Here is a 23,851-nt window from a genome sequence, read left to right as displayed (position 1 = left end):
CTGCGATACGTGCATTTATTCGTCTGTTTGTTTGTCCAATGTACGTGGCTGGGCAGACTTTGCAGGGTATTTCATAGACCCCTTGGTTTTCTAGCTGGATTTTATCTTTGGGGTTTCTGAGGATATTGGCTATTTTTTGGTTGGTGCAAAAGGCTGTTTTGATATTGTGTTTATGGAGGATTTTGCTAATTTTATCTGTAGTGCCCTTGATATAAGGAAGGAGGGCCATGCCATTGTTTTCTTCTGTGTCTTGGTTTTTGGGGGGTGTTTCTTTTTGGATTAGCTTCGTAACCCTGTTTTGCTGGTATCCGTTGGCGATTAACACATTTGAGAGATTCTGTAACTCAGTTGTCAAGTGGTCTTTGTCAGCCAGGCGTTTGGTTCTGGAGATGAGAGTCTTGGCTACGGAGTTTATTTGTGCAGGGTGGTGGTGTGATTGTGCATGTAAGTAGCGGTTGGTGTGTGTTTTTTTCCGGTAGATAGTGTGTCCTAGGGAGCCATCAGGTTTTTTGTAGATTAGGACGTCAAGGAAGGGAAGTTGGTTGTTGGCTTCTATTTCCATAGTGAATTGTATTTTGGGGTGTAGGCTGTTGAGATGTGTGAGGAAGCTATCTAGTTTTTCCTTCCCGTGTGGCCAAATTACAAAGGTGTCGTCAACATATCTGAGCCAAAGTTTGGGTTTGTGTTCTGACTTGTCTAAAGCATTGGTTTCAAAGTGTTCCATGTACAGATTTGCGATGACCGGTGAGAGGGGTGATCCCATAGGTGCTCCTTCTATCTGTTTGTATCTTTGTCCATTGTGGATGAAGTACGTGTTGGTTAGGCAGTGGTTGGTCAGGTCCAGGATGTATTCGGGGGGATTGTATTTGTTTTGAATGGCTGTCAAGGCTTCATTAATGGGCACTTGTGTGAAGAGAGATACAACATCGAAGCTCACAAGTAGGTCATCGGGATGTAGGTTTTGCTTCTTTATTGTTTCTATGAACTGGAAGGAGTTTGTAACGTGTGAAGCGATAGATTCTGCATAGGGCTGAAGTTGCTTAGCGAGAAATTTAGCGAGATTTTGTAGAGGTGAGCCTATGGAGCTGACTATTGGTCTGAGTGGTGTTCCTTCTTTGTGTATCTTGGGGAGACCGTAGAGTTTGGGGCATTTGGATGATTTTTCTCTGGGGATGATCCTTAGCTGGATTTCTTCACTGATAGGAGAGGCTTTTATTTTGGATTTGGTGGTTTTTTCCAGATAGGTGGTGGGATCTGTTTTTATAGGTTGGTAGGTAGGGTCTTGGAGTAGATTTGATAGTTTTGCTTGGTAGTCCGATGTGTTCATCACAACAGTGGCATTACCTTTGTCTGCTGGGAGAATGATTATGTTGTTGTCTTTCCTCAGGTTGGTGAGTGCTTTCCGTTCTTCTTTGTGTAAATTGCTTCTGGGTGGTTTGCTGGAGCAGAGGATGTTGGTGACTTCAAGTCTGATTTTATTGGCTTCATCAGGGTTGATTTTGGTTAGGCTAGCTTCGACCCCCCTACAATCCCTACACAGATCTGGCTGGCACAGGGCACAAAACCACAGCTCGCCCCTATACACGAAGCCAAGCCAGAGCACAACTATTTGCAGTACAGCCATCTTCTCAGAAAAACTCTTCACAAGGTCAAGAGGTCAAGACACGAAAGCTTTAGCAACTAATCCACACCTAATGACCCTCCTAAGTGGTACTCAGAATATCACTCAAGAAATCACTCAAGATATCCCTCAAGTAATTAATGAACAAAAGAAGAAAAGGCACACTAACCTGGGAACTTCCTCTCTGCCCAGAACGTTGGAGGCTATACACCACACCCCCTCAACAGTATTTATAGGAACTCAAACACTGAGATCCTGCTCTGTTCCAGTAACAAGAAGCCGAAAGCACCAGCCTGAAGATGACGAGTGAGACCTCGTCGAAACGTCGCCTAGACACCCCAACTCTTACACGGGAAGACACCCGAAGACACCAAAACCTGCATTCCTGTACCCGTGAAAATCTACGAAAGCAAATATCTCACCTCTACGGGGAGGAAACCTTCCAGCTGACAAGAACCTACGAGAAACTAGAAATCCGAAGAGCCACCATCTTATGTGATCTCTTGTTCCTACGCAACTGCCGAGACAACAACTTAATTCCCACATGCTTCCAACTTAAATTCCACTCTAAAACCCCAGCTACCGAAAGGATCCTGAAACGAACTGAACTAGCCCTAATCAGAAACGAACTACATAAGAAAAGATACCTACTAAACCAAACCAACAAAGATCTGCTCACTCTTCACCTCAAACTCTGTAACAAAATCCACCCTGCACTCTGGGACAAATGCAAACAACTAGCCGTTTGGAGAGCTGAAACTGAGTCCTCTCACAAGACAGACACACACACCAACAAACTCCACAAACTAAAGAAACGCCAGAAGCCCAGCCACCCTCCACAACAACCCATGAAACAAACAGTACATAACATATCAGACAGGATCCTCACCTCAACTGAAACCAAAGTACTCTCCAAAGGTTTCAACTTTGCAGTCGCCCCGAGACGCATCCCCACGGAAAACATCATATGCGGAGTCGAAGCTAGCCTAACCAAAATCAACCCTGATGAAGCCAATAAAATCAGACTTGAAGTCACCAACATCCTCTGCTCCAGCAAACCACCCAGAAGCAATTTACACAAAGAAGAACGGAAAGCACTCACCAACCTGAGGAAAGACAACAACATAATCATTCTCCCAGCAGACAAAGGTAATGCCACTGTTGTGATGAACACATCGGACTACCAAGCAAAACTATCAAATCTACTCCAAGACCCTACCTACCAACCTATAAAAACAGATCCCACCACCTATCTGGAAAAAACCACCAAATCCAAAATAAAAGCCTCTCCTATCAGTGAAGAAATCCAGCTAAGGATCATCCCCAGAGAAAAATCATCCAGATGCCCCAAACTCTACGGTCTCCCCAAGATACACAAAGAAGGAACACCACTCAGACCAATAGTCAGCTCCATAGGCTCACCTCTACAAAATCTCGCTAAATTTCTCGCTAAGCAACTTCAGCCCTATGCAGAATCTATCGCTTCACACGTTACAAACTCCTTCCAGTTCATAGAAACAATAAAGAAGCAAAACCTACATCCCGATGACCTACTTGTGAGCTTCGATGTTGTATCTCTCTTCACACAAGTGCCCATTAATGAAGCCTTGACAGCCATTCAAAACAAATACAATCCCCCCGAATACATCCTGGACCTGACCAACCACTGCCTAACCAACACGTACTTCATCCACAATGGACAAAGATACAAACAGATAGAAGGAGCACCTATGGGATCACCCCTCTCTCCGGTCATCGCAAATCTGTACATGGAACACTTTGAAACCAATGCTTTAGACAAGTCAGAACACAAACCCAAACTTTGGCTCAGATATGTTGACGACACCTTTGTAATTTGGCCACACGGGAAGGAAAAACTAGATAGCTTCCTCACACATCTCAACAGCCTACACCCCAAAATACAATTCACTATGGAAATAGAAGCCAACAACCAACTTCCCTTCCTTGACGTCCTAATCTACAAAAAACCTGATGGCTCCCTAGGACACACTATCTACCGGAAAAAAACACACACCAACCGCTACTTACATGCACAATCACACCACCACCCTGCACAAATAAACTCCGTAGCCAAGACTCTCATCTCCAGAACCAAACGCCTGGCTGACAAAGACCACTTGACAACTGAGTTACAGAATCTCTCAAATGTGTTAATCGCCAACGGATACCAGCAAAACAGGGTTACGAAGCTAATCCAAAAAGAAACACCCCCCAAAAACCAAGACACAGAAGAAAACAATGGCATGGCCCTCCTTCCTTATATCAAGGGCACTACAGATAAAATTAGCAAAATCCTCCATAAACACAATATCAAAACAGCCTTTTGCACCAACCAAAAAATAGCCAATATCCTCAGAAACCCCAAAGATAAAATCCAGCTAGAAAACCAAGGGGTCTATGAAATACCCTGCAAAGTCTGCCCAGCCACGTACATTGGACAAACAAACAGACGAATAAATGCACGTATCGCAGAACACAAGAATGCCGTCAAAAAAGAAGAAAAAACTTCCTCTCTTTACCAACACATGAAAGAAACAGGACACGAAATTAATTTTGCAGATTCCAAATTGCTCTTTAACATGGAACATCACCACAAGAGAATAATCATGGAAGCCATCGAGATAGAGAAACACCCTCACAACATGAACAAGCGTGACGACACGTCCCGCCTGCCAGACATCTGGAAATTAGCCCTCCCCACAAAAACCGACACCAGAACCAGAGGCACACAGAACGCCATCTCCAATCAACCACTCCAGACCCAAACCCAGACCCTCTCCACAGATAAATTACAGACACCATCCAGTAGCCAAACCATAGTGGCACCTCCGGATGCTGCACCCCCCTACAATCCCTACACAGATCTGGCTGGCACAGGGCACAAAACCACAGCTCGCCCCTATACACGAAGCCAAGCCAGAGCACAACTATTTGCAGTACAGCCATCTTCTCAGAAAAACTCTTCACAAGCTCAAGAGGTCAAGACACGAAAGCTTTAGCAACTAATCCACACCTAATGACCCTCCTAAGTGGTACTCAGAATATCACTCAAGAAATCACTCAAGATATCCCTCAAGTAATTAATGAACAAAAGAAGAAAAGGCACACTAACCTGGGAACTTCCTCTCTGCCCAGAACGTTGGAGGCTATACACCACACCCCCTCAACAGTATTTATAGGAACTCAAACACTGAGATCCTGCTCTGTTCCAGTAACAAGAAGCCGAAAGCACCAGCCTGAAGATGACGAGTGAGACCTCGTCGAAACGTCGCCTAGACACCCCAACTCTTACACGGGAAGACACCCGAAGACACCAAAACCTGCATTCCTGTACCCGTGAAAATCTACGAAAGCAAATATATATATATATATATATATTTGCTTTCGTAGATTTTCACGGGTACAGGAATGTAGGTTTTGGTGTCTTCGGGTGTCTTCCCGTGTAAGAGTTGGGGTGTCTAGGCGACGTTTCGACGAGGTCTCACTCGTCATCTTCAGGCTGGTGCTTTCGGCTTCTTGTTACTAGAACAGAGCAGGATCTCAGTGTTTGAGTTCCTATAAATACTGTTGAGGGGGTGTGGTGTATAGCCTCCAACGTTCTGGGCAGAGAGGAAGTTCCTAGGTTAGTGTGCCTTTTCTTCTTTTGTTCATTAATTACTTGAGGGATATCTTGAGTGATTACTTGAGTGATATTCTGGGTACCACTTAGGAGGGTCATTAGGTGTGGATTAGTTGCTAAAGCTTTCGTGTCTTGACCTCTTGACCTTGTAAAGAGTTTTTCTGAGAAGATGGCTGTACTGCACTTAGTTGTGCTCTGGCTTGGCTTCGTGTATAGGGGCGAGCTGTGGTTTTGTGCCCTGTGCCAGCCAGATCTGTGTAGGGATTGCAGGGGGGTGCAGCATCCGGAGGTGCCACTATGGTTTGGCTACTGGATGGTGTCTGTAATTTATCTGTGGAGAGGGTCTGGGTTTGGGTCTGGTGTGGTTGATTGGAGATGGCGTTCTGTGTGCCTCTGGTTCTGGTGTCGGTTTTTGTGGGGAGGGCTAATTTCCAGATGTCTGGCAGGCGGGACGTGTCGTCACGCTTGTTCATGTTGTGAGGGTGTTTCTCTATCTCGATGGCTTCCATGATTATTCTCTTGTGGTGATGTTCCATGTTAAAGAGCAATTTGGAATCTGCAAAATTAATTTCGTGTCCTGTTTCTTTCATGTGTTGGTAAAGAGAGGAAGTTTTTTCTTCTTTTTTGACGGCATTCTTGTGTTCTGCGATACGTGCATTTATTCGTCTGTTTGTTTGTCCAATGTACGTGGCTGGGCAGACTTTGCAGGGTATTTCATAGACCCCAACATCCTCTGCTCCAGCAAACCACCCAGAAGCAATTTACACAAAGAAGAACAGAAAGCACTCACCAACCTGAGGAAAGACAACAACATAATCATTCTCCCAGCAGACAAAGGTAATGCCACTGTTGTGATGAACACATCGGACTACCAAGCAAAACTATCAAATCTACTCCAAGACCCTACCTACCAACCTATAAAAACAGATCCCACCACCTATCTGGAAAAAACCACCAAATCCAAAATAAAAGCCTCTCCTATCAGTGAAGAAATCCAGCTAAGAATCATCCCCAGAGAAAAATCATCCAGATGCCCCAAACTCTACGGTCTCCCCAAGATACACAAAGAAGGAACACCACTCAGACCAATAGTCAGCTCCATAGGCTCACCTCTACAAAATCTCGCTAAATTTCTCGCTAAGCAACTTCAGCCCTATGCAGAATCTATCGCTTCACACGTTACAAACTCCTTCCAGTTCATAGAAACAATAAAGAAGCAAAACCTACATCCCGATGACCTACTTGTGAGCTTCGATGTTGGATCTCTCTTCACACAAGTGCCCATTAATGAAGCCTTGACAGCCATTCAAAACAAATACAATCTCCCCGAATACATCCTGGACCTGACCAACCACTGCCTAACCAACACGTACTTCATCCACAATGGACAAAGATACAAACAGATAGAAGGAGCACCTATGGGATCACCCCTCTCACCGGTCATCGCAAATCTGTACATGGAACACTTTGAAACCAATGCTTTAGACAAGTCAGAACACAAACCCAAACTTTGGCTCAGATATGTTGACGACACCTTTGTAATTTGGCCACACGGGAAGGAAAAACTAGATAGCTTCCTCACACATCTCAACAGCCTACACCCCAAAATACAATTCACTATGGAAATAGAAGCCAACAACCAACTTCCCTTCCTTGACGTCCTAATCTACAAAAAACCTGATGGCTCCCTAGGACACACTATCTACCGGGAAAAAACACACACCAACCGCTACTTACATGCACAATCACACCACCACCCTGCACAAATAAACTCCGTAGCCAAGACTCTCATCTCCAGAACCAAACGCCTGGCTGACAAAGACCACTTGACAACTGAGTTACAGAATCTCTCAAATGTGTTAATCGCCAACGGATACCAGCAAAACAGGGTTACGAAGCTAATCCAAAAAGAAACACCCCCCAAAAACCAAGACACAGAAGAAAACAATGGCATGGCCCTCCTTCCTTATATCAAGGGCACTACAGATAAAATTAGCAAAATCCTCCATAAACACAATATCAAAACAGCCTTTTGCACCAACCAAAAAATAGCCAATATCCTCAGAAACCCAAAAGATAAAATCCAGTTAGAAAACCAAGGGGTCTATGAAATACCCTGCAAAGTCTGCCCAGCCACGTACATTGGACAAACAAACAGACGAATAAATGCACGTATCGCAGAACACAAGAATGCCGTCAAAAAAGAAGAAAAAACTTCCTCTCTTTACCAACACATGAAAGAAACAGGACACGAAATTAATTTTGCAGATTCCAAATTGCTCTTTAACATGGAACATCACCACAAGAGAATAATCATGGAAGCCATCGAGATAGAGAAACACCCTCACAACATGAACAAGCGTGACGACACGTCCCGCCTGCCAGACATCTGGAAATTAGCCCTCCCCACAAAAACCGACACCAGAACCAGAGGCACACAGAACGCCATCTCCAATCAACCACACCAGACCCAAACCCAGACCCTCTCCACAGATAAATTACAGACACCATCCAGTAGCCAAACCATAGTGGCACCTCCGGATGCTGCACCCCCCTGCAATCCCTACACAGATCTGGCTGGCACAGGGCACAAAACCACAGCTCGCCCCTATACACGAAGCCAAGCCAGAGCACAACTAAGTGCAGTACAGCCATCTTCTCAGAAAAACTCTTTACAAGGTCAAGAGGTCAAGACACGAAAGCTTTAGCAACTAATCCACACCTAATGACCCTCCTAAGTGGTACCCAGAATATCACTCAAGTAATCACTCAAGATATCCCTCAAGTAATTAATGAACAAAAGAAGAAAAGGCACACTAACCTAGGAACTTCCTCTCTGCCCAGAACGTTGGAGGCTATACACCACACCCCCTCAACAGTATTTATAGGAACTCAAACACTGAGATCCTGCTCTGTTCTAGTAACAAGAAGCCGAAAGCACCAGCCTGAAGATGACGAGTGAGACCTCGTCGAAACGTCGCCTAGACACCCCAACTCTTACACGGGAAGACACCCGAAGACACCAAAATATATATATATATATATATATATAACATTAGATGGGGAGTTTTTTTGTTTTTGGCAGTTTAACTGGTCTTATGGCAATGGAGGGGTAGGATGGACAAAGAAACAATTATATAATGAAAACTAAGCACCAAGTGTCTGGCAATAGTTGCCAAAAAAGTTTTAAAGCCTTGTCCCGCTTTTACACAAATACTTCTACAAGCTGTTTTGTCTGACTTTATGCGTCCTCTTAATCTGCTTTCCCTGGCACAGAACCCCTTTTATGTCCTCACACTCCCCCTTCCCCCATGCTATTTGAAATTTATGCTTGACTAGCTAAGGTATTGACATATCAGCAGCAACCAAATCATTCTGCAGATATCAGTTTTATTATTGTCCCTTGAACTCTGTTGGATTCCATATAAACTATGGAACAACAGAAAAAGACATAGGTGCTCTGTTACAGGCAAAATGGAAGAAATGCAAATAAAGCGGGAAAATGCATGGTTTGGCCTCCCATTTCCCAGGAATATAATCTGGCACTCATTTTCTTTCTCCTGTACCTAATACTGACATTTTAAAGGCAATTTCCTTAAAGAACATTTTAGTGCAACAATCTGCTGTTGGAACTTTTCTTGTATATGAATGCTGCAGTAAAAGTGTGTTGGCTTCCTTACAAGTCACATCCACTTCTTTGGCTAACGAGTTTTCTGTAACTCCTATATGAGAACCACTGTTTTAATAGAAAAAAAGCATTGGGCTCAATATAGTACACAGTTACAGATATTTGTTTCAACAAGTTTTAAATTCTTAGACCATCCTGCATAATCATGTATTTAATCATACATTTAATCATGTATCACAAATAAGATTTATTTCCTCTTGCTCTTTTAATTCATACTTGTAACTATCTTACTACAGTGGTACCTCGGGTTACATACGTTTCAGGTTATATACGCTTCGGGTTACAGACTCCACTAACCCAGAAATATTACTTCGGGTTAAGAACTTTGCTTCAGGATGAGAACAGAAATCCTGCTCCGGAAGCGCGGCAGCAGGAGGAGACCCCATTAGCCAAAGTGGTGCTTCAGGTTAAGAACAATTTCAGGTTAAGAACGGACCTCCGGAACGAATTAAGTACTTAATCCGAGGTACCACTGTATATGATATTTGCTTACAAGAAGCTTGTAAGGTGGGCTATGGTCAGAGATAGTGAATTTCTCACTGCTACGCAATGAGGAGCTTTACAACTGAGTGGTAATTTAAAACTGAAGATGAAAACAAGTGTAATATTAAAAAAGAACTTGTAGAGTTCCCAGCTGCTACGTGAGCCTGATTTCCTACCAGCTGATTAACGGAAATGACAGATGAATATCCTAGTTAAACAATCTCTCCCCACGCCATACAAGTTTCAGATACTCATTCATCACACTAATTAAAGAGAAAAACAGAAACCTTTATTTAATGTGCAAAACTGCTTGGGGAGAAGGTTCCACAAAGATATCACCAGGTATAAGCCAATCAGTGCTGTGCTTGGCTAGGATCTGATGCAAACCTATGTTTGTCAGAGCATGAACCTGGACAGGAAAGGAACACCTGACTGAATGCAATGAGGGTGATTACAAATCAGCTCCATTGCTGTTGAGATGCTATGCTTGATTTAAGTCTCAGTTTCCTCTGTGAAAGCCCAGCACTTAAATTATTCCACAACAGTGGCTTTCTCTTTCCATCCTTGGAATCATTTAAGTTAGACAAACTGATGAGCAATCAGTGGCTTTTAGTTAAACAAGATCTCCTTGTACATAGGTACCCATGCGTATTGGATGCTGAGGACATAGCTACTTCATGCTCTACTTGGATGGAAGGATTATAGAAGCCAAGAGTAGAGCCAAGAGTTTAATCCATATGGGATCTGGATCAATGAGAAAAACAAAAACAAAAAAAAAACTGCAAGCAGCCAACAATGGATGGAAAAAGAGAGCATATTGCTAGAATCATTAAGACCACCAACAAAAATATATTTAAATACATTTGAAGAAGGAAACCATCTAGGAAGATGGTTGTACCTTTGGACAAAGGACTCAAAAAGCTATGCTAAACAAGGAAAAAGAGGTTGCAGAGAAGCTGAATGAATTATTTGCATCTGAACTCACAGCAGGAGATATAGGGCAGACCCTTCTATCTGAACTAACTTTCCCAAGAAAAGAGATTGGGCAACTGAGGCAAATAGTTGTGACAAAAGAGTAAGTCCTACACCTTAGTGACAAATTAAAAACAAATCACCAGGTCCAAATGGCATCCATCTAAAAGTTACTGAAGAACTCAAATGTAAAATTGCTGAACTTACAACAAAAACATGTAACTTTCCCAAGATTGGCTTCTGTTACTTCAGACCAGAAAGTAGCCAATGCAACACCCATTTTTAAAAAAAGGGATTGGGGGAGATCTATGAAATAACAGGCTGGTTAGCTTAATGTTTGTTCTAAATAAACTGGTGGAAAGCATTATTAAAGATAAAATCAACATGCATATAAAAGAAGTCTTGCTGAAGAAGAACCACCACAGAGTGGAATTCACTGCAGCTGGATGTAGTAGCAGCCACCAACTCGGGCGGCATTAAAAGAGCATTAGGATACAGCTATCAATGGCTTCTAGCCATTATGACTGTATCCTACCTCCAGTACCAGAGATGATATGCCTCTGAATGCCAGGTGCTAGGAAATGTAAGTTAAGAGAGTGCTTTTGTGCTTCTGCCCTGTTTGGGGGCTTCCCACAGAGGCTGCCCACTGTAAGAACGCAATGCTGAAATAGGTGGGTATAATCCTGCCCACCTATCTTCTTATTTTCTTATGGGATACAAGCAGGAAGGAGTACAAGAGTCACCAAAAGAGCTAGAGGGCAGAAATCAGTCAGGCTATAATGGAAAGATAAACAGGAAGAGTTGCAGTAGGGACTGAGACAGGCATCCCCTCGGGATGCTCGGCCCTCCAGCTGTTTTGGGACTACAACTCTCATCATTCCTAGCTAACAGGACCAGTGGTCAGGGATGGTGGGAATTGTAGTCCCAAAACAGCTGGAGGGCCGAGTTTGGGGATACAAGCAAAGAATAACCTTGTTACTTCCCCAAGAGGTTCACTCAGAACTTAGTATTATAAGTAATTAAGGCCAGAAGGAGTCAGACCAAAGCGACTGAGGGGAATTAGAGCTCAATAGAAAGTAGATAAAAGGGGAAAGTGTGTTATATGACTTTTGCTCTTAAGTAAAAGTTATAGGGAAGCAGCAAGAGACATGATCACTAACCCTAAGATCAGTCTTCCTCAACCTCTGTCCTCCAGGTTTGAGACTATAATTCCCATCATCCCTGACCACTGGTCCTGCTAGCTAGGGATCATGGGAATTGTAGGCCAAAAACATCTGGAGGGCCAAGGTTGAGGAAGCCTGCCTAAGATTTTCAGTTCAAGAGCAGCAAGTCATACTGTTTTTGCCTTATAAAGCCTAAAGAGAATGAATAAGTACTTCACTGTATCAGCCCTACATTGTTCAAACTTGCTAGAATATATTAAATCAGAAAAGACTTATGAGCAAGAATGAGTCATACCATCACAAATGTTAGCTGGGAAATTCAGCATTTGCAATGCTGTTCCCTTTCTCCATTACACTCTCTAATCCAGTTCCCTGACACAAATAAATACAATTCTTTTGGAAAGCTAAATCTGAAAGCAAAACAGTCGCATAACATAAACAAATCTATATTAATACTCTGAACTACCGTACTTCAATCTGTTGACTGAACTTGGGGTGTTTTTGTCCACTCTAAACCGACTGCTGCTATTGTTTTAACACAATACACATTATTATTTTTATATGCCACTCGTAAAATGCCATAGTGATTGAAAGGGGTGGCAAAGATGGGGTGAGGGTATTTAGACTCCTTAGCCACCATGCACTTGTCTGGAAAACAGCAGTAAAGTGAATCTGCCAGTAAGAATCAACCAAAGCAATTAAGAAACCATCCACATCCCTTATAAAAGTAAAGGCAATAGTGAGGATGGGGTAGTGAGGTAAAGAAAGGAGTAAAAAAATGGGAAGAGCCCTGTTGGATCAGACCAAAGATCCATCTAGTCCAGTCTGTTTTATTCTCACAGTGGCCACCAGATACCTATGTGAAACCCACAAGGAGGCCATGAGCACAATGGAACTCTCATGTTCCTAAGCAACTAAAGGATACTGCTTCTGGTGCCAGAGGTAACATACAGGCATCATTACTAGTCACTGAGAATCTTATCTTCCATGAATTTTTTGAACCCTTAAACAATGTGCTGTTTGAAGAAGTACTTCATTTTGTATATCCCGAATCTCCCACTATTCAGCTTCACTTGATGACCCCAGGTTCTAGTATTATAAGAGACAGAAAAACAGCCAGTGGCAATTTATATAAAGTTAAGTTTCTTTTTATCCCAATATGTATCACTTGACACTTGTTTACACTGAACTGTTTTTGCCATTCTAATACCCATTTCCACAGTTTAGAGAGGTCCTTTCGGCTCTGCGTAATCCCTTTTTTTCAACCACCTTAAACGATATGGTGTCTTTAAACTTGGCTACCTTACCGCTAGCCTACATCCAGATGTCTTATGAACCAAAACAAAAATCCCACTGATATTAATTCAGTTTAATGAAGGAAATGTCCCAGTGCTGGCACATGGATTCTTAAGGTTACAGATCTTCTCAATACTGTCTCTAAAGGCCTTTTGTTTTCCCTGAAAAAATTTGAGGCAGAAACTAGAGCTGCTCTCTACTCATCCCAGTGCTGGACTTGCTCCAGGTTTCTTATTCCTAGGACTAGTGATCAAAGACCATATTCAGCTTACGAACCCATGCTCCTGGAACTATGCACCATTGTATTCATTAGGTACAAGACCTTGAACTCTAGGAGGTAAATACTGCAGCTACTTCTGAGGCCCACCTGCTGCCTAATAGGTAACACCTATTTTGCCTGGCTAGATGGAGTCTAACATATTAGTGGGCTGGACCTTAAAAGTGTGATCCTGGCACTAAGTGGCAATTGAAGACCTAACTCTTCCATTTTCCCCTCACCCAGACAAGCAATGATGGATCATTATGATCCACAAAATCACTCACCATCCCAGTTTTACCTCTGGGTGCAGTTCTGGTAATGCCCCGCAAGTCGGACTTCTAAACATAAACACGCCTGCATACTGTTTTGTATGCCTGATAAACTTTTCTATATATTGGGTTGATTCCCTTTTAAGTAGTTACAGGGCATACCGTTTCTAAAATATCAAACCTGAGGGCAGGAAGAAAATGATACTACTTGTTTCAAAAGATTGTGCAATGCAGCTTTACAGAACAAGTAAAAATATGTCATAGAATCATAGATCTGTAGGGTTGGAAGGAACCCTGAGAGTCATCAAGTTCAACTCCCTGAAGTGCTTAAAAACCTCCAAAGTCATTCTGTCCTGTAATGTTTCTTCTTGGTTATCAAATATTTTACCTTCTAAGATACCTTATCATTCAGGGCAGTTATACTAAATGTATTAAAACAAAACTATGCTTCACATAGCTGTGACAATTGCCACAGGAATGGAATTTGATTTTTCACACTTGTTACTGGATGCATAGCAGCTCTCATTCATAAATTCTCCTTATTTTTCAGTTCCTCACACATTGCCACATACCAGAATTATATTTAGGATGCAACCAGTGCAGCATGCCTTTTAAAGCTATCATTATCAAAAAATGTACTACGGTATCAAAGGAATTTGGATCCATACCATGACTTGTCTGTAATTTAATCTAAGGGCACTTCCAGATATAGGCTTAGTTCAGATGAAATGCCAAACCATGGTTTGGTGTAGCAAGAATGATCCTTGGGGTCATGCACACTCTCCCCTATGTCTGCAAAAGTGGAATCAGGTCACAGTTCAGTTGCAATTTCCAGTTTTTGTGTGTGCAAACGATACACTGTCCAGTTATTCTGCTATGATAATACAGTGGTGCCTCGCAAGACGAAAAGAATTAGTTCCGCGAGTATTTTCGTCTTGTGATGTTTTTCGTCTTGTGAAGCACGGTCCGTCGCAACTGCGCCTCTTCAAGCGGCTTTTTAAAAAAAGCGCAAGACGTTTTCATCTTGCGAAGCAAGCCCATAGGGAAATTCATCTAGCGAAGCAACGCAAAACTGAAAAACCCTTTCGTCTAGTAAGTTTTTCGTCTTGCGAGGCATTCGTCTTGCGGGGCACCACTGTATACTATAGTCAGCTGCTAAATTGGAACTCAGGGAAGTACAATGGGAGGAAGCAGCAAGTGAATCTAGATTTCAAATAATACCAGGCTGTGGTTTTCTGTTACATCTAAATCAACACTTTTCTCTTTTGTAGATAATAGGTGCTTGAATCAGAGCACTGGTCACACTCAATCCCCATGCTGAAATGTCATCTCCATTTCAGATGCTGCCAGTCCAGACATACTAGCAGAATCCAACATGACTGACACAGCTACAATTGTGCAAGACAGCAATGGTAACTCTAAACTCCCATGCTGAGAAGCATCTCTCCTCTCTGAGGCACCTCCTGCTGTGATTCCTGATTTGCTGCTACCGTTCGGCTAGAAGCAACATCTGGAAGAATCTTTAGAGTGATTGATCTGCATTTCATACATCCACTTTGCCAGACCAGAGGAATCAGAAATAGCATTTTTTTGGGAAAGATTGTATACCATAAAAAGACAATTAGGATGCCTCTTTCTACTCTGCCTAACATTATGTTTGTACTTGGAATAGTTTTGCTATTTTAAGGATTATCTGACATTAAGTGAAGAGCTTTACAAGTTTCATGAACTGAATAAAATGACATTGCAAACTGCTCTAATCAGTAACAAGGACATGTAAACTGTATGTCACACTACTCTGAACCATTGTGCTTGAATTTCACTGCAAAGCAAGATGGGTGGGAAACTGAATCTGTGTTAAATATACACTTCTGTACAGCTAACATTCAATAACCTTTGAAAAACAATCTTATTTTTGGTGTACCTTGCTAGCTATGCCACTGAGATGTCTTTTTGGAAAACACAAAATAGCATTCACTGGAATGATAATTAACATTTATCTTACTTTTGATTTGATTTCCAAGCTTTCTGTCTCCTATTTGGACACTTGACACATAATAAATATGTTATGCTCACAACACACTCAAGGCAAAAGTTGAAAACTGGCACCCATTTCACTCACAGGAATGCAGAGTCAAACAATTCCCAGACAATGTCTTGCAGGAACATTTCATTTAAGTCTAGCTAGATTTTTCACATTCACTTATGCAAAATTAGAACCACAAACTGAGAGCATTTCCCCCCTCAACCATGACATATTTTCCATCCAATTTGCGAGTTTCTACACAGAGCTACTAACACACAGCGCTGCCACCGCCTCCCCCACCACATACAACCTAAACTGTGGGGTTTAACTAGTTATCCCTCTCTTTTGCATGTTTAAAGAATTATCAGGCAGTCAGGGGATGCTCAGCACCAATGTCATTGCACTTATCATAGACCCTTGAAGAAAAAGCTAACAATTTCAAAACATGTACAAATACGCAGAGTCCAACAGAAGAAGAAGAAGAAGAAGAAGAAAGGATTAGCAAGGATGATGAAGGATTGGAGAGACTTACCTACTCGGAAGTTGGGTGCTGTCAAGGTGTCAGCAGCATGCCCATTTTCACTAATCAGAGTCGTGGTGTTCCCTTTCTCGCAGCTGTTCTGACAGGTGCCTTTTTTACAAGTCACTTTACAGATGCTGGGTGTAAAGACCACCTTGATGCGTCCTGTGTGATTTCCCACTGGGAGCAGAGGCAATGAGAAAAAGAAAAACAAACAAGTCACTTTGGTAGCCATTGAGTTCCTTTAGATGATTAAAAAAAAAAGCTCTTTAAAAATAAAATTAAAAAAGGCAGAGAGTTCTTAACAGAGGAGGGCAGTCTTCAGTGCTCTCTCCTCGATATCCAGTGGTGTCTCTGAAACAGGAGTAGGAAGCTTAGCAAACAGGACTCCGGGATCCACTCCAAAACCACATTTAAAGTCAAGTCACTGGAGTGGGATTAGTAATCACAATGCTGCACTTTATTCACAGTCAAAGAGCAATACCAAGGGCATGACAGCTTAAATAGCCAACCCTGACAGGCAGATGTAATGTAAAGCGACTGGCTGTTCACCTAGGGGTGAATAAACTCTTGCGTCTTTTCCTCTTGCATACTTTTCCTGTTTCTACACTTATTAAGTCACTATTTGTAGCCCGACCCCTGGAAATGTTTTAGGCATGCCGCATGTCTGAAAACATCTGTCTCAAATCTCCTGGCACCCCAGCCTGAAGTGAACAAATCCAGTGACGCAGCTGCCCAGGACCCTTTATTTTTTTTCCACAGATTCTTGGAACGGCTACTCCATGTGGATTTACATATTATAGGTTTTACTTTGTCGACAAATACTAACACTTAAACCAACATCCTAATTGTGCAAGATTGCCAACGGATAACTGCAAAACCTGTTCCTAACGGGGTGGGGCAAAGCGAAAGTGTATTCCAGACACAGTCATTCAGTACTTTAGTCTGATCTGTTCTTAGAAGATGGGAGGATTTACCAAACCCCAGATTTTCTCTCTTTTTAAAAACCCCAGGTTTTATGAATGGTTGTATATACGTTTGGTTAAGCAACAAACATTTATATGTCTTATTTTGTTACTTTTTTAAAAAGCATGCTTCAGATATATGTGCATCTCCCCCCCACCTTGTCAAAGTTTTACTGCAACTTCATTCCTTCATTAAGAAACCATATTAATAATAACTAGTTGCAAAAAATTATCCAAGGCAACATTTTTTCTAAACATTTTCCAAAATGTTCCTGCCACAACAATGCGTGCAATTTGAACACTGGTTGGTTGGCCCATCCAGTGTATTAATGCCCTCTGGGAAATTATTATGGGTAATGCTTAGGGGAGGGGGAAGGAGAATGTTTCCTAACATAAAAATAATATCATTTCATATTATTTTTGGCTTGTAATAAGATTAATTGAAAGTAAAGAAAACAGTGCCAGCTGATTCATCTCCAGACACTGGCATTAAACTGTTGCCCGCCAGATGCAGAGCAAATGCTCCAGCTTACTGTAAACAAGCAACTTTCAGACCTACTTACAGAAAGCTGCTCTCTGCCAATATTGAAACCGTGAACTCCCCCCCTCCAAATACAACTAGCTACAGCTACTCATTATCTGAGGAGATTTAATGTGTTCATTCAGCACAACGACACATGGATATGGGAGCAGTCTCCTCCCATTCATTGTGGGACCAATACAGGGGGTGCAGTCTGCACTGCTAATTTATTATGTAGGCTTTGGCAGGTCTGCTTTCTAGTACCAGCGCCATTTTACATAGTATGAGGAGCCACCTGTACTTCACCAACAGAGGAATGCATTGCAGTTCTGTTTACTGGTTGCAAGAAGACAGTGAGAAGGCTCACAGAGGAGTTAAAAGTCTTCCCTGGCACTGCTCACAGCCTTCTAAGGAAGCCTGCCTCATATCTGGAACACTTGTGCTCTGAATAATTCTTAACAGTAGGCATAGCAGAGATGAAAGGGGAAAACAATGAATTTCACTCATTCTAACTTCACCATTCATAGCTCACTTAAAGGCAAATCTTAGCTTTTCTACTGGCAAACTGCATTTTCTAGGAACTAGCTCTACACCTTTCCCAATAAACAGGCATAAAGTTGCTTGTGAACTGCTAAGGCGGCCAGATTTCAAACATCTAAGTCAATTCTAAAACACCAAGCAGATTTTCAATATTTTATTTGGAAATGTCTTCACAGAAAAAAAAAATCTTTTCCTAGAAAAACCGTAACAATTTCTATCCTCTATTTTAACATGCCTTTTGCAATCATTTTTTTTCCATTTAGGAAGTGATCTAATTAAAACAACATGCTTAGCTAAGTAACCACTATCAAGCTGGCCCAACCTGGAAAATCTCGTGTGCTAGAGAAATCCCAGCTGCAGCTCTTCAGTGCCACAGCATGGTTTAAACTGGACTCTGACAATACCAATGAGACTGAGTGGTGACTCTTGAGTCACGATGCAGACAAGACAACAAACAATGCACTTTCAGTACAATTTGATAACATAGCAAAGGATTGCTGGTATATATGACTGGGAACTCAGTAAGTTATTTAGGAGCCTTACTTGGTAGCAACCCCTAAAGCTTCTTCTGAGTTGATTTGTATAGGATTACTTTGGAAGGGTGCATCACATAGGACTTTCTTTGGAGACTGGCTGTATCCAGGAAATGCATGCTTCCAAGAATCCACTACTGATACATTTTCTTTATACATCTGCAGAGCACATAAGGGGAGTTGCAGGAACTGCGTGCATCACTCATTGTCTGTTTGTGTCAGACATCTCATGAGTTTCTGGTTGTAAGAACGTGAATTAATATTATAATTTGATTTTTATATCGCTCTTCCTCATATAAGAGCCCAGGGCAGGCAATTGAAGTAGAATAAAATCCCATGCATTGTTAGGGACAGAACAACCTATTTCCATTCCATGTCAGTTCACATGCATGAGTATGCATGAATCATAGATCCATTCCATTCTGTTTTTTGCATTTTAAAAAATGCATGAAAAATTCACATTTGAATTGTACGAATGCTGTACTTTCTTCCCCTAAAAGACTTTTTTTTGCATGCTTTCAATGCATTTCTTCTACATATTTTTGTATGATTTTTCTGTTAAATACCAAACACTTATTTTCACATATTTTATGGAATTTTACAGACACTACATTGCCATTTCATCAAAGTATGTAATCCAACCCATATCTGCATTCCGACATGCATGCAAATTTTTGGACAAGTGAATTAGGTTGGTTCAATTCCTAATACAGAATGATTTAATTTCTCCAGCATTCCTAGTCCTAATAGACATCCACTTTTGAAAATGATCGTTTAGTGAAAAGAAGCCGAAGTTTCGTGGACTATTTTCGGGAACTATATAAAAAGGAGATCAGAGGATCATTCAAAACTGCAGACCAGAAGAGAAGACAAGGGTTTGCAGAGCCAACGTGCAAGAGCTATCCTGTAGTTCTCCACGGCAACTCAAGATGGACTTTTGTGCCTCTATGTGGAACAAGAATGGGCTGCTAAAGATGTGCCATGTCTTACAAAAAGTCAGTACAAGTAGGGTTTGTCCATTTATACCTCTGCGCACATATGAAGTGCCAACTCTAAACCTGAACATGTATGAAAAATCCACACTGTACCTCAACACTACTAGTTATTATTTCAGCTAAGTACCCACCAATTCTTGAGGCTTCTGTTACCCAAATACAAAGGGCACACTTGGCACATTAGACTGAAGGACAAACATATGTAGAAATTTCCATTTACAGTAAATGGAAAGGTGGATCTAATCCTTAATTGCACTTCACTCCTGGATAAGTTAAAGGGAATCACAAAGATACTTACACATATATGGTCTCTGTATATGATTCTCTACTTGTATGTTTCATCCAAATATCCATACCCATGTACAAAATAATCCTAAAATGCAGCCCTCACAAGCTTAATGTATTATTATTAGTAGTAGCAGTAGTAGTAGTAGTAGTAGTACCCAACCCATCTGACTAGGTTGCCCCAGCCACTCTGGGCGGCTTCCAACACAAGGAGACATCAAACCCAAGGAGACATCAAACACTGAAAACTTCCCTATACAGCGCTGCCTTTGTATGTCTTCTAAAAGTCATATAGTTGTTTATCTCCTTGACATCTGATGGGATGACATTCCATAGGATTGGGACCACTACCGAGATGGGCTCCTTAGGATACTGTTTTATGAAAAGTAGCCATGTAGCAAAGATAAGCATTAGCCACCATTCCAGGATTTCTCTATGTACTACCATGTTTCCTTGAATGTAATGCACATCTTTTTTGGCCAAATTATGTCACAAAAATTAGGGTGTGCATTAGATTTGATGGCACATTAGATTCAATTACAAGCATGAAAAACATCGCTGACATAGTAAATATTTTTTGGGTTTCAAGTTTTTGAAAACTGAGGTGCACATTAGATTTGATGGCGCATTAGATTCACGTATAGACGGTAGTAATCCCATCTCAAATTACACAAAAATGGCCTTGGCAATATGAAAGTGACCTGTGTTGTGAACCGCCCTGGGATATAAAGATGAAGGGCAGTATACAATTTTAATAAATAGACATTCATTGAATTATGGGCACATTATTTATTTTTTATCATTCATATAACATTGTTTTTAATTTTTCTCTCATGAATAAATCCCTCATTCCATTTTTACAAATAGGGAACTGAAACCAAGACATAATCTCTTGGATGAGACCTAATAGTAAATCCATGGGTTGAGATCAGTGGTTCTCAAAATTGTTTTCGCTGGGCCGCTCTTTCAAAATAAAAAATTGCCAACATCACATCAAATTTTTTAATTGAAAAGAGATGCACTGGAAAACACAACTAGGACTGTCCTCAGTATCACTTGCTCTTGCTCTCATTTTGAAAATATATCTATCCATATTCTGCAATTTGTTGTTGTTGTTGTTGTTATTCTACTACTACTACACTACACTGAAATGTTTCTTTGATTGTCCTTGACTCTTCCTGCCACACTTGCCATTGTCTCCTGCCACACCAGGGGGGCAGGGCTGTTGCCACACCCTCTAAGAACCACTGGCTTACATTCTATGTTTTTGCTTCATGGATGGAAGGAGGACAGTTTTGTACCACTTTTGCTTATAGAACTCTCATTTGTTGAATGGAAAGCTATTCCCTCCATTCACAGAACAGAAACTTAAGTCCCAAGTCATGGATTAAATAGGATTTCCATCACAGGAAGTATCTGTTAGAGTATGGAGGGCGGGGGGTTAATGCTTTGTACTGGCAATGCACCCAATATAATTCAACGGCACACACCAAAGTCCATTAGTCTCCACCCTGAAGGTCTGGCAATTCAACAGCAACATCATGAATTAAATGTGATCCTACACAAGGCTTGCTGTGACAAACTGAATTGCAGTCTGTTATGCTGTAATAGAAAGAGCAAGCAGAGGAATGGGCATTTGGCAGGGCTTGTGACCAGATGGCCATGACAGCTGTTTTTGCCATACCTAGATAGGGTTATATAAGGTGAAGGAATTCTATAAGCTAGCTTTGTAGATCATTTTACTTATAATGCCAATCCGATTCCAGGAAGATTTTATACATGTTTTAGTTGTCTTTATGAGTGTGAACAATTGTTGATTTACATTTTCTACTAATTGTTTACCATTCTTTTCAGAATTTACATAGATGCCTTCCAGAGTTACTATATGGTGCAAGATTTCTAGCTATGACACACCCAGCTGTCCACGTGCATCTCATTCTATTTGGAGGAGGACCATGTGGACACAGAAGTTTGGGGCTGCTTTACTAATGAAGTCACTGGAAGGCTGTTGTTCTAGAGAAACTGCACCTTTCCAGTCTCTTGTAAAATTTGGGGGGGGGGGTTGGAGAGTAGCAAGACTATACAAAAAAACAGGTACTGATTATGTTCTCATGCTCCATTTAAAGATGACACACATATTTACAGAGTGGAGAAAGAATTCATTGATCCACATGGTATTAAATATATTAAATACATTTTCATTAGAAATAAAGTAATATTTTCATTCCATACACATTATTAGGATATAAGGTTTACATGCACCTAGGACTCATCTCTCATGTTGCGGTATTTATGTTCCAATCCTGTTGCACAGAACAGCTGAAAAAACCATCCCAGACTTACACACACATACATGTATAGATATAAACATACAGTTTTAGAAACACTAAAAGCTTTTCAAGCTCTTTGGTTATCTCCTATACCTTTTAAACTGCTGACAAAACACAATCAAGAGGAAATTGCTTATTTCCTAAAGTAGGCCTGTCCCGATTCTTTTATCATCCCATCCTGATTAACTCTTCTCAGAGTTTTTTCTTTAAAGCTGTACAAAGGAAAGTTGATATTTAATAAATACCCACCATAAAATATAACCTTTTTTGTTTTGTTTAACAGCAACTTTTTTCAATCATACAATGAATTTTTCACAATATTTCTACATACTATATTTTTTTTAAAAAACATTATTTCCTCTAGCGATTTTTCAGTTAGAGCCATATACTGTATAGTCAACTAACAAGTCAGTCCTTGATTGGCTTTTGCTAAATATTGTTTAAAGATCCTGCACAGTGGTCTCTATAAAGATGCATATCAGCAATACATCCTCTTCACACTCCTTGTTTCAACCTTTCCCCTTACATTTCAGAAGAGAAAATAGTATCTCTTACATAAATTGTGAATGATTGCATGGTGTCAGCTAGTTCCACTGTTGCTCCCATTTGCGGCATGGATGGGTTAGGGACCAGCAGGGGTACATAATGGTGTGTGTGTGTGTGTGTGTGTAATCAACAACACAAACAAAGGAATAGCCCCCTAACCAGCAGTTCATCTCAAGTCCTTATAGCAATGCAAAAATAAGGATAACCCACTATACCGATATCAAAGGTATAAAGTGTATTATTTTTTGAAAAATCCCAGTCAGACTAAATGATGAGCTGTGTCTGTTTTGCATAGACAGAACAAGGTTTGTTAATCTTAACTGAATAGCTTAATAGGTAAAGGAACCCTGGACGGTTAAATCCAGTCAAAGGCAGCCCTGAAGGCAGCCCTGTTTAGGGAAGTTTTTAATGTTTGATGTTTTATTGAATTTTTAATATTCTGTTGGGAGCCACCCAGAGTGGCTGGGAAAACCAGTATAAGTAATAAAAATACTGTTGTTGTTGTTGTTGTTGTTGTTGTTATTCAAAGGTGACTATGGCGTGTGGCACTCATCTTGGTTTTCAGGCTGAGGCAGCCAGCGTTTGTCCACAGACAGCTTTCCGGGTCATGTGGCCAGCATGACTAAATTGCTTCTGGTGCAACGAGACACCATGACAAGTGCCAGAGCACACAGAAATGTCCCTTCCCACCATGGCAGTACCTATTTATCTACTTGCACTGGTATGCTTTGAAACTGCTAGGCTGGCAGAAGCTAGGACAAAACAACAGGAGCTCATCCTGTTGCATGGGTCTGAACCACCGACCTTACGATCAGCAAGCTGAAGAGGCTCAGTGGTTTAGACCACAGTGTGCCCTGCGTCCCTTAATAATGCCAGTGTGGTGCCACAAATAACTGCAAATCTAATGAGAATCAAAATCTCTACTTAATCTCTCCAGTCGCCACCCACTGCACTTCCGACTGCAAGCAGTGCCAGATTTATGTACGCGCTAAGCAGGCTGGAGCCCAGGGCCTCATAATCTAGAGGGGCCTTGACATCTTGCCATTCTTTTATTTTTTTAAGGCAAATTTTACTATCTAGGCCCAGTTGCTTAGTAACATTAACCATGTGACGTATGAGTCTATGACTGTTTAACAGTTACACAAGTGCATACTTACTGTTTAGTGAAGTTTATGGAAGCTTTAAAGCTATTCAGAATCA

General features: G+C 41.3%; 1 protein-coding gene and 1 long non-coding RNA gene across 14 annotated transcripts in view; one reads left to right on the top strand and one right to left on the bottom strand.

The window, feature by feature from the left end:
• LTBP1 (latent transforming growth factor beta binding protein 1) overlaps nucleotides 1-23,851 on the bottom strand; it is a 196,793-nt gene that overhangs the window by 116,897 nt on the left and 56,045 nt on the right. For 10 of the 13 annotated variants that reach the window (XM_081188004.1, XM_081188009.1, XM_081188010.1 and 7 more), the window contains exon 5: nucleotides 15,950-16,117. In XM_081188004.1, the coding sequence (XP_081044130.1) occupies nucleotides 15,950-16,117 (168 nt within the window). Of the gene's footprint in view, nucleotides 1-15,949; nucleotides 16,466-23,851 lie in introns of those variants that run through there. The other 3 variants (XM_081188006.1, XM_081188008.1, XM_081188007.1) reach the window with 2 other exon arrangements.
• On the top strand, nucleotides 10,997-15,146 carry LOC308583831. Its single transcript, XR_014006442.1, has 2 exons — nucleotides 10,997-11,075; nucleotides 14,732-15,146. It is a non-coding gene; the product is annotated as an uncharacterized lncRNA (long non-coding RNA).

The sequence above is a fragment of the Podarcis bocagei genome (genome assembly GCF_964188305.1).
Source record: "Podarcis bocagei genome assembly, chromosome: 3".
Lineage (NCBI taxonomy): Eukaryota > Metazoa > Chordata > Lepidosauria > Squamata > Lacertidae > Podarcis > Podarcis bocagei.
Note: the sequence above shows the minus strand (reverse complement) of the source record. Positions and strands in the feature narration are given on the sequence as shown.